At 38.8% G+C, this 11,310-nt stretch overlaps 2 protein-coding genes across 5 annotated transcripts; both read right to left on the reverse strand.

Annotated features, from left to right (window-relative positions):
- Positions 1 to 1,584: 1,584 nt before the first annotated feature.
- Positions 1,585 to 7,324, reverse strand: LOC133715598 (uncharacterized). Of its 4 annotated transcripts, XM_062142139.1 has the most exons (14): positions 7,000 to 7,324; positions 6,599 to 6,765; positions 6,400 to 6,503; positions 6,147 to 6,224; positions 5,346 to 5,449; positions 5,165 to 5,251; positions 4,867 to 5,069; positions 4,086 to 4,287; positions 3,934 to 3,984; positions 3,756 to 3,854; positions 3,587 to 3,646; positions 3,157 to 3,281; positions 2,517 to 2,845; positions 1,585 to 2,429 (listed from the first exon to the last, which is right to left on the reverse strand). In XM_062142139.1, the coding sequence occupies exons 1-14, from the start codon at positions 7,192 to 7,194 to the stop codon at positions 1,714 to 1,716; spliced, it is 2,520 nt and encodes an 839-aa protein (XP_061998123.1). In that variant the 5' UTR covers positions 7,195 to 7,324; the 3' UTR covers positions 1,585 to 1,713. The 4 variants fall into 4 exon arrangements, with proteins under 4 accessions (XP_061998123.1, XP_061998121.1, XP_061998120.1 ...); XM_062142137.1 differs by having other exon boundaries at positions 1,585 to 2,845; positions 3,157 to 3,278; XM_062142136.1 differs by having other exon boundaries at positions 1,585 to 2,845.
- A 762-nt stretch (positions 7,325 to 8,086) lies between these two features.
- Positions 8,087 to 10,078, reverse strand: LOC133715618 (peptidyl-prolyl cis-trans isomerase CYP18-1). Its single transcript, XM_062142174.1, has 5 exons — positions 9,925 to 10,078; positions 9,757 to 9,831; positions 9,262 to 9,423; positions 8,961 to 9,119; positions 8,087 to 8,581 (listed from the first exon to the last, which is right to left on the reverse strand). Exons 1-5 carry the CDS (start codon positions 9,925 to 9,927, stop codon positions 8,498 to 8,500), a joined length of 483 nt encoding a protein of 160 aa, XP_061998158.1. The 5' UTR covers positions 9,928 to 10,078; the 3' UTR covers positions 8,087 to 8,497.
- Between the last annotated feature and the right edge of the window lie 1,232 nt (positions 10,079 to 11,310).

Consider the following 11,310-nt stretch of genomic DNA (forward strand, 5'->3'; position numbering starts at 1 on the left):
ACACTGGCAGTGATCCCCGACCCTGAAGTAAATGCTCCAGAAGCATGCTTGCAGGTTACGGAAGTGTCATCATTCATACCGGTTGAGAACACTCCAGGTCTAAAAACTCTTGAAGACACAAGTATACCTGCAGTAGTGGAGACCATAGCTAAGGCGAATAGGGTTGACAAACGTCAACTGCCTCCCTCTCCTACTAAATCTCCCCAAAAGCTCAAGTTCCTGCTACCAGAACTCTTCAAACCGCTCCTCCCCGACGTTCAAGCAAAGAAACAAAAGCTGCCAATGTTCACCAATAAGTTCTCTGCTAGATCCCTGGGAATGGTTGAGGCACCTGGACATATTCTTGTACCAAAGGAGATGGTCTCTGCCAACCCTGCACCAAACAAGAAGAAAGGAAGGCCGTTGGGGGCAAAAAACAAAAAGCCTCCAAAGTCGAAGAAGGTGACTGATGCACAAGAGATCTGTTATGCTTATCTCTCAAAGCCTCCTAGCCCTACTGTTAAGGGCAAGGAGAAATTTTAATTTTCGTATTTTGCTAAACTTTGCCTAATTACTATGCTTCACTTTCATAGTATTAGGCTCGCTTTAGAATAAGTGAGCATTGGTTGTCTAATGGGTGGTGCTAGCATACCACGTCCTAAACTTGTCTTAGGTATGGCAAGGGAAGGTATGTATCCGTGCCATTCTGGCTTGAGTTGAATGAAATGATTGATTTGGTTAAAAAAAAAAAAAAAAAAAAACAAAGAAATACTCATTGGAAAATGTATGTTCTTTTTATTGTAATTTTTTTTTATAGGAGGCTTTTGCTGACAAACAAAAGTGTGTCTTTCACTCATTGGGTTGGGGCCGTAGGCCTACTTATGGCCTACTATTGACCTGCAGCATATGAATGACTCTTGTGCCATTCGCAAATATCTAGATTCTGCATTTTTTTTTTTTTTGATGCCATTCTGCATGTTTTTCATGAAATAAATATAGTTGTTGATGCCCATGTATAATGACTTTCAAGGGCCACCTTATAGCTAGGCATGTACTGACGCCCTAAAACCGTTGCCTTGTTTAAGCGCAACCTAGAGTTCCAAATCTTCAATTTTCTTAGGTTTCAAATAAACCTCTGACGATCAAGCAATGTGATCCACATCACCATCACCAATTTCTTCCATTTCAACTTAGAACACTCAATTGCCTACCGCAATCGATTGCCTTAAGATTGGCACAATCCCTCATGATGATTATTCTTTCTTTTTTGGATCAGTTACGTGAACGGAACGGGATTTAAATTCTGGATTTCCTCTCTAGAATTTTTGAGTTGGTATTGACAAAAATTGTGGCCTTGTTAATATGGTAATATGACTCCTCAATTTGTGAGTGTATGAACATATTGATTGCTTCTCTTGACACAAATTCAAAAATTGATATTTAACCACTTTGAGCCACTGCTACTGACAATTACATCCCAAATAGTAAACAGACGTTTTGCACACCCATATTTGGACTGTCTATCATCCCAGAATCCTAGATCATCCATTCACAATTTACCATTGCAATTTAGACAAAAAAAAGAAAGAAAAGCATTGGGCAGAATGGTGTAGGGAGAGTTGCACATATATACTATATACATGATCCTAAAGAGTTCTCGAAACGTATGAACTAAACGAAGAGGAAAAACAAACCAGAAAAGTAAGACTACTTGTTGGATTCCTTACGAACCGATTATCCAACGGAATCTTCTTCTGTATCCACATCATCTTCGTCCATTGCGTTATCAACCCGATCACTACCCTCGGTCTCTGAGTCTGAAATTGAATCACCTTCGGCAGCTTCAACTTTGTTATTATCTTCACTGTTCGTACAACTCTCGGTATCTGAGTCAGATGTAGAAGCCTGTTTTCTTCTCTCATTATCATAACTATCGTCCACATTACCGAACTGTTCTTTTAAGTCGGGAGCAACTATCCCAATCATTTCACTCAGTGCTTGACGCTCACGATTCCGTCTTGTGGCAGCAGTCTCAGAAGATGGAGTACTTTGGCTCTCAGCCACCCTGTCAATCGGATCGTGTGGTGCAGCAGCACCTTCCTCATTGTTGTCTCTACTTCTTGGAGATCCATTTTCTCCATGGACAGAAGGGGCTGTGCTACAAGCCCAGCTACCAATAGCTTCAGAAGCTATAAGGTCTGCTGTCCTGATTGTGTTTGATTGAGAGTGACGCTGCTGAAAAATCATTGGAACTTTCTCATCATTTCCTTGTACATGGCCTTCCTCATCAATTTGCATTGTATCCCCTTCCATAGTGGCAATCTTGTTCAAATCAATATTCTCGTCACCAATCATTCCAGGGCTCTCCGTTTCAGGAACATGCTCAGTGTCAATGCCTTCAGTTTCAGGAACATGCTCAGTGCCAATGCCATCTCCCTCCATAACAGGTCCTGTACCAATACCATCAATGTCAGAACCAAAGCCACCCTTGACACCATGGTTTGCACTAGTGAATTCTGCCTCTTCGGTATGTTCACCTTGTTGGCTTCTGATATCACAGTCATGCTTCTCAGTAACACTGACTTCTTCACTAGATGTTCCAATTTGATTTCCATTGGACCTCTGCGGTGTTGTTGCTGACCCTGCCCTAGCAGTGTTGTTTCTTCGGTACCTGATTACTTTATCATCTCTGCCTTCAGTTCCAGTTGTATCCCCAATAACATTGAGGTCAAAATCAACTGATGTGTTATCATAATTTTCCTCATCTTCCAGTGTCCTCTGCATCGATTTCAACTGTTCCTGCTGTTTAGCAAACAGTACAGAAATCTCCTCAGTTGTGGAATAAAATGCCCTTAGTTGTGTCTCCCTGCATGAAACAATATGTTCCAGTTAAGGAAATGAGTTTTCAAACGCTGCCAATCTGAGAAGTTGAAAATGTAACGCTCTAAAAGACTTCAGTACTCTCTACTCGAGCAAAAAGTAAAATGTGCAGCCCAAATTACCTAAAATGGACCTCTATATGTGTTTATAAAAAATTGACCGATTGTTGGAGCACAAAAATTTCTACAATAGGCAAACTTTGAAACAAATGGGGCGATAAAAGATAAGATGCAAGACAAAAGTAGTTTACTGAAGCACCACCCTTGACTTGAGATTATAATCCTTCAGGAAACTTACCGAAGCATTATTCTTTCTCTAGCAGCCTTCAATTTTCGTCTCTCAAAATCAAGATCCTGCATTGCAGAATTCATCTCTAGTTCAAGGGCAGAAACTTTAGCCCATGCTTCTTCTCGAGCCGCCTGCTACCAACAACAAGAAATATCTCAGTTATGAATAAAAGTATCACTATAAGCAAACATTCGTGCAAAATTCCTCTTGCACCAAAATTAAAATGAGTCATCATACATGATACCTGGGTGAAAGACTATTCATAAATGTTATACATTTAATATCTCTATCTTTCATATTAGTGATCAACAAAATAGAGGAATTGCATTTCACATGCAGAGACTAACAGCAGTGTAGACAACACCATATGCACAACCATGTTAGCAGAGTCAACCATTTACAGCATTACAAAAGGTAAAAGGAAAATTTTCACTTCTACCTTTTCACTCTCGAGCTCTTTCCTCAGTCCTTTCATCTCATGTTCAAGTTCTTCCACTCTCTGCCCAAACATCCACAACAGTAGATAAACTTGTCCTCAACAACTGTTTGTGGTAAAGATAATTATAATAGGGAATAATATCCAAGTTAGGATTAAGAGGCATGATCACCTTTTTTCGACTATCAGAGGTTGACTGCTCTTCGCAAACTTGGGTGTCTAGCTGGCGATTTTTATTTTCAGAGACTACCAACTTTTGCCTAGTGTCTTCCTGCAGCACACAAGATAATCAGGAGAAGGACCTTCCATCGTTTAAATGAAGCATTCAATAAAGGTACAGCCAACATTACCAATTTTGTTCTCAAGTTCTCTATTAGTAAACACGCCTCTCTCTCTGATTCCTGAAACCACAAATGCCAATAATATAATTCCTCAACACCAAAAAGAAGAAGAAGAAGAAGTTATAGCATACATATATAACTATATAAGATAGGAGTTGTACCTGAAGCTTGTTAATTACTTCTTGTTGCTCTCTCTCTCGTCTTGTGGCAGCATCAGAATATTGTTTTAGTTCCTCTTGAGCATCTGATTGAGCTTTATGTACTGCTGCTTTTAGATCTACTGCAGCCTTTCCTCGCTCTTCTCTTCTCTGATCTCGCTCTTCATCCAACTGTGCCTTGAGCTCAGCCAGAGAAGCTTTCTGACTACAGACAAGAAAACAGTAATTACTTGCTCTTAACCTTTAGTACAGTATGGTGGGAAGGGAATGCTCCACTGTTCTTGACAAAACAAGACATGCTAGTGTGGGCATGCTCAAATAACCATGCAGAAAACAGGTTAATACACATCAATATTATAAACCAGATACAGCCATAGCAACTGCAATATTTCCATTAACTATTTGTTAACACTGGGTTCCATGCTTTTAAAAGTACAAAATCTAACCAAATAGATGTATTTTATTTGAATGTATAGATAATGCCAGGTCTCTGTGATGCTTTTAGCAATCACCAAGAACTCCAGACTCCAGATCAAAAATTCGGGTTGCACAAAAAAATGATTGTTCTTCCCATGCCTTGGCTCAGAAATTTGGAACTCTAGATTTGTACATGGCATGGAATCAGGTATAACAAGAAGCAATTTCAACTCTTAGCCAGAGAAAATGGGCCAGCTACTCCAACAAAACTGTGTTATGACTTGTGAGGAATACTACAGACTTAATTACAATTAAAATTACTGCAAAGACTTGACTAAAAAAACCATTATGAAATAATCTGCCTTACGTATTCATTATTTCATTTGCTTCAGTGCATGACTGCACAGAAGCTGTAAGCCTTTCATTAAGGTCTTCGAGAGCATATCTTTGTTCTGCACATATCTTATTGATCTCTACCACCTCCTTCTGATTAACCTCCACAACACGACGCAACTCTTTCAGTTGATCAAGGTAAGGTTTTGCAACTGATTCTTTCAGTTCTCTTTTTTCCTACAAGATTAAATTGATGTGTCACGTATAAGCACATTAATGCACTTTCTATATCAAGGAAGGAAGAGAGAGAGAGAGAGTAACAAGAACCATACATTTTCATGATGCTCAACAGCCAAACGATTGTCACTGCGCAACCTATCAATTGTAATGACTTGACTTTCTAATTGCTTCCTCAATTCCTGCAGATATGATATTTTTTAAAAGAAGTAAATTATATCGACTTGCCAGCATCACTTCACACTTACTACTATAGTATCATTAAACAAAATGTACCGTGTTGGACCGTTGAAGACTTCGAAAATCATCAAGAGATATTGGACCCTCAGGAGCCCCAATGCCAATACCTTTCAGTCTCTTGTTCTCACCAGCAAACTCATCTGTACAAACAGTGAAAAGATATAGAAAAATAACATCATAATAATGAAGACTATATCAGAAGCAACATTATGTAAAATTTACGAGTGCCTAGAACAGCAACCAAATATAAAATATATCCCTAAGTTGTCAATTTTTCCTTCTTTCTCTTCAGCTTATCTCCTTTCTCTTTCAGCCTTTTCCTTCACTGGTCAATTTCAAGAAATGAAAACGCAACCCTTACAAAGACCCATTTAGATGCCAGCCACAATACTAATTATGTGACTGCCATTCCAGAGAATTTTTTTCTGAATTTCAGATTCTCCAGAAGTAGGTTTCCTCTAAAGCTTACCCAGAAGAGCCAAAAGAAAGGCATGAAAAATTTATCTTTGGAATTAGCATTTTGCATAGCAATAAGGAATATCAATTTCCATTCCACTTGCAAACATTTTATCAAATATATAAACATCTATTATGGCCCAAGTAAATTAGTTATGTAGAGTGGAACTGCCTTGTGAGCCGTGTGGCTTGAAAGGCTGCCACAACCACAAGAGAAATGTCCTTTAATCAATTCTGATTCTATAACCAATTTTATGAAGACCATATGTACTCAGACTCCAAAATTGACACCACTAAGGTTGAGAAAGCACATTGGAAGCAAAATGTATAGACGGTATTATTGTATCAATAACATGGATGCTAAAACAGTCATAAACGTACCTGCTTTTCTCTTTGCAAAAGCACCAGCTGTACTGGCATTGGAGACAACTTCTCTAAATACAAATGCAAATGCAATACCTGTAGACAACAACTCTCAAATTGTAATTTAAGAAACCTATAAACACATACACTGAGACCAAGTTCTTAAGTCCTAACATCTCAACACTAGATACTCCTACAAAAATCAAACTCTACTTGGAGTGCGTGGTGAAGGGACGAAGAAACTTAGAGCACAAGGCACAGTAGCTATCACCATGCTGAGGGGGTGCAGCAAGCGAGATAATGTCGCCATGATGTACTTCAACTTCAGGGCCAGCTTTTGTGAGCTTCTCCCAGTTGAGATACGTCCCATTCGTGCTGCAAAAGTCTCAACAAAATCACAAACTATGATTCGGAAAAAAAGAAGAAGAAAAATGCAAGTAAACCAAAGCGTCAACTAGTAATTGCACAACCTTGTGTCCTTGAGGAAGATTGATGCAGACTTGGCATCTTCATCAACCTTCTTCCTATATATCTTGCAGTGATTTGCACTAATGGCAGTAGACTCAATCTGGAACCGCTTATCGGCTACGCATCGTCCAATTTGATGCTCAATGGAAGTCAATAGCATATTTATGCCCTACATTCCAAATTTATTACAACCACAAATCAGTCCAAAATTTCATCTCCAAATTTCACAACAGAGCACTATGTTAACTCAATGCAAGCCGATTTCTAGCCCTAAAACTGAACAAGAACGCTGCTATTTAACATTAATTTCGGTACAAAATTCAGGTAGGGGAAATTGAGTTGAAGAAGAAGAAGAAGAAGAGGGAATGGAGGGAGGGAGGGGTAAAAGAGTAATTTAAGAGACCTGGGGGCGTTTGCGGGCGTTGGAGGAGATGGCGGTGAGGACGCCCCAGACGGAGGGGTCGTAGGAGGGGAGAGGCTGGGAGGCGATTTTGGCGGCGGCGGAGGTGGTGAACTGCATGGGGGACATGGACTCCTCGGAGCGCACAGGCCCATTGGGCTTTAGCGGAGCGGGCTCGCTTTCGCCGACGTCGGACATTGAAGCAAACAATTAGCAGCAATTTGGGGAAGAAGGTGAGGACAGATCACAGTGGATAGTGTGAGACTCGGAGTTCGGGTCAGCGTCAGGGTCTTCCAACTCTGATAATGATAGTGGCTTTCTAGTTTCTACTAACTATTGGAGTCGTGGACCTACTCCCTTTGGTTTTTATCGGAAATAATATTATTCGATTAGTGTGCAGAGGAAGCTTGGTGATTTTTTTTTTTTTTTTTCTCTAAAATAATTTTTGTTTTATACAATTGTTTTGAATAAATAAATAAGAGTGTATTCAGCTGGTCGGTACGTAACTGATCAAATAAATTATGCTCAATCACCATTCAATTTACATTCAAATGGTTGAAAACAAAACAACTGAACTTATAAATAATTATTTCCACCATTGGATTTACATCTAAGGGTGGTTGAACATAATTTTCTTAATCAGTCAAATGTTAGATTTCACGATCTCTCAAAACTTGATTAAGAGAGATAATTAGAACTAAACTATCAACTTATATATCATTTAGTGTAGTAACATAAATTATCAGATAATTTATAACTCGTAGGTCGTTCGAACTCTGTTTTCTAAGAGTTCAGTGTCGGGACTGTTTCATTTCAATTTTACGTGATGCAGGCATGACCTTTACACAATATCTTTTAAAATCAACTGTTATAATCGGAATCAATTCATATTGTTATAATCATCAACCCATATTGCAGGAAGAAGAGGGGGACAAACTTTGCGAAGCTCCACCCCGATTATCAACTTTCACATTTCCTGTTTCACTACTGGATTGCTTGCTTGAAGAACCACTAAAGAGTTCTTGCTTCTCCCTCCCTGTTATCCCCCTTTCCTTTCATTCCCGTAAATGCTACCAAGAAATGTAACAAAGAACAGAAAGACTCGCAAATAGATATTAAACAATCAAAACAAAAGAAGCGAAATGATACAACCAGAGGGGACTAGCTGCAAGAATCCTCTGCGACATGGTTTCCCCAATTAGGTAAGGCATAAGCGCAACAAAACCAAATCGATACAAGTTTGTTAACTTCAACTAAACCCTACGGGAACAAATTATACTCATAACTTCAGGCAACATATGAGTCATAACAAGGCAACCAGAATGGTAGATCCCAAAGTTACAAGTTAAGTGAGTCTAACGAAGTAACAAAAATGTGCTATACATATTCTCTGCTAGTGATGACAGCACTCACTATGTCTTTCCTCTCATTGTTCAAACACATAGCTGCAACTATTTGCTAGATTACATCCCAGCCTCCTTCAACCAGTCCAAACTCAGGGCTAACCAGCAAGAGGATTAGCATGTATAGTCACTCGATTAAGCCTGATCTCTGCAAGAGGGCGATCCCCTGCTCCAGTTTGAGTCTGCACATATTCAAACACCAGTTAACAAAACTGAATTCAAACAAGAAATGACAGAGACCATCTGCTTGAACCAAACAACAAACCAATCCAAAAAATAAGTAGGTATTGTATCTGGAAAATAAAATTTTATTCATCCACAGAACAATAGCCGTCTCTGAGTGGGATCATAACCTACTACTATTTCACAGACACCATTCAGCAATCTACAGACAGAATAGGTGAACCTCAGATGAAATGAATGAACCAATAGCCCAAACACATCTACAGAAGCAGAGTGATTACAGACCCATGCTGAACTATTTATACATCAGTTAGCATGCATAATGCACTACATGTTAGCACTGAAGGAGACGGATGCTTGGCTTAGCTAGCATAGTACCTTTTCCATGATATCAAGAACCTCAAACCCATGAATCACTTTGCCAAACACTGTGTACAATCCATTGAGATGTGGCTGCTTTGCATAGCTAATGAAGAACTGGCTTCCATTTGTATTGGGACCGCTATTTGCCATTGACATTATTCCCCTTGCATTGTGCTGTAAAAGAAACAGTAAAATGGGAAAACCTCGGCAAAATTAGACACAGATTGGTCCTCGATACAGCAAACTATACCTTCTAGTAAGGTTGAAAAACAATGTAAGGAGACCAGGCTTATCCATAGAGCAAGATAATGGTTACCTTGAGAGACTCTCTTATCTCATCATTGAACTTCTTGCCCCAAATGCTAGTCCCTCCCTTGCCCGTACCAGTCGGATCTCCACCTTGTATCATGAAACCCTTGATATTCCTATGAAATATAGTCCCATCATAATAACCGCTCGCACATAGCGCCAAGAAATTCTGTGCCGAAATAAAACACAAAGTCATTCACCATGTAAAATACCAACACCATCACTAATTCACTGCAATGCAAGTCGCTGTATTAACAGTATAGCAGTCAAAACAAGACATGATTTTCCAAAACTGAAACTAAAGATAGTTATGATTTTGGACAGGAAAACTAGGGTTTTCAAACAAATTTGGTAATCAATTTCAGATGTAATTAAAATTTCAGATGCTTTCCCTAACAATAATCAAAGCCACAACATATCCCTGTGAAGTATTATTAGGTGGGCAACAATCAAGTTTAATCTAGAGAGAGAGAGAGAGAGAGAGAGAGTTGAGAAGAGAGACCTCGGCGGTTTTAGGGACCTCGTCGCAGAAGACCTCGCACTTAATATCCCCGAGATTTGTGTGAAGAGTGACAGACTGCAACAATCAATTAACCAAAACAACAAGGTTTAAATCGAGAAAGGTGAGTCCAATCCAAGTTCAACAAGGGTTATGGAAAGGAGTACTGACCATTTTTGCGTTGTTACGAGTTTGTGCTGCTGCTGCTGCTCAGGGCTGGGCAATTCTAGAGCTTTCGCGCTTTGGGCAGCTCTGGGCTCCGCAGACCACTGCGCTTAAGGGCTTTTATATTTTGTGGGAGATTTTTATCATACGCGGATTTATTCTCGTTAATAAAATGAGATTAAAAGAAAATAATCAACTCTAGCCAACAGGTTCTACTTCTACGTAAGTAGGAAATCCTATTCATACCTCCTCAATTGGTATATACACCTCCCATGATTTTTGAACAATTTTATTTTCAACTTTGTCCTTCTAGAAATCTAAAAAGAAAAAAATATATTAGTGCACAAAAGCCCTCTATCTCGTCAATACCTTTGATTTATGGGAAGAAATATTTTTTTTGATTCATCGTTGGTTTTTGAATATGTTGATTAACAGAACAAGTGAATGAATTTTTTGATACTAAATCGTATTAAAACATTGAATGATATGACCTCTTTGATAAGCACATAGAGAATCATAACTGAACTCTTTGCCCCATAATTGAATTTTTCTCCAATTATAATATGATTTTCTCTTCAAATACCAAGACCAATCACCTCCAGACTCTAGTTGAAACTTTTAAGATTTAATAAACCCATATCAGCATCAAACTATTGTCATGTTCATTCTCGATCTATGGTTCGCCATAGTAATCTCTCTCTGAAAGAGACTGCAGACAAAGTGAAAAGACAATTCACAAAGACTTCAAGGGGAGAACGAGGATGATGGTGGAATCGACTACATACATGATTCGCAGCAAAATGAGTCTCTCTTTGGCGTGGAGGTTGGAGGTAAAGGTAAGGTGTATAGAGAAAAAAACGGCTAGGTGTATAGAGATAAAAAAAATTGAGGTTAAAATCGATAGTTTAGGGTAAAATTTTAGAGATGGAGGTTTAAATACCAAATTTGGAGATATGAATAAAAGCACTCTTATCAATTTAGAGTTTATAATTAAGTGGGATATATAATTAATTTTAAGTAATATTTACAATTTTTTTTTTTTTAGAAGGATAGATATTTTATTCAATCAATCAGAAAGTATACATTGAGGGGGACATAAGCCAATTAATACCCCAAGAAACTGCGGTTACAAATACCATCAGGCCAATGAGCCCAAACTCTAACCACAAGACACCCATTTCCAAGACTACATTGATCATGTGATCCCGAAAGTTTCAATAACACCCAGTAGTCAACAGCAAAGAAGACGGCGTCCTCTTCAACACTGTGTCCAAAAAGTACCAAACCATGTGTAAAGGATCGCTCGTCGGCAAATTGATAACAAAAACAAACCATAGTTAAACCAAATCGTCCTCAGGAATGTTATGTCAATGGCACAACTATGAAACAAAG

This window comes from Rosa rugosa, chromosome 6 (genome assembly GCF_958449725.1).
Source record: "Rosa rugosa chromosome 6, drRosRugo1.1, whole genome shotgun sequence".
In the NCBI taxonomy this organism is placed as follows: Eukaryota; Viridiplantae; Streptophyta; class Magnoliopsida; order Rosales; family Rosaceae; genus Rosa; species Rosa rugosa.

Excerpts from the sequence above, each read along its gene's own strand:
- LOC133715598 (XM_062142136.1), bottom strand. The coding sequence starts at position 7,194 with ATGTCCGACGTCGGCGAAAGCGAGCCCGCTCCGCTAAAGCCCAATGGG. Across the intron at positions 5,252-5,345 it reads GTCTTCAACGGTCCAACACG|GAATTGAGGAAGCAATTAGA; the intron begins GTACATTTTGTT and ends TCATATCTGCAG. Across the intron at positions 4,288-4,866 it reads GCAAATGAAATAATGAATAC|TCAGAAAGCTTCTCTGGCTG; the intron begins GTAAGGCAGATT and ends TCTTGTCTGTAG.
- LOC133715618 (XM_062142174.1), bottom strand. Across the intron at positions 9,424-9,756 it reads AGGTCCCTAAAACCGCCGAG|AATTTCTTGGCGCTATGTGC; the intron begins GTCTCTCTTCTC and ends ATTTCGGCACAG. Across the intron at positions 8,582-8,960 it reads TTCTTGATATCATGGAAAAG|ACTCAAACTGGAGCAGGGGA; the intron begins GTACTATGCTAG and ends GAATATGTGCAG.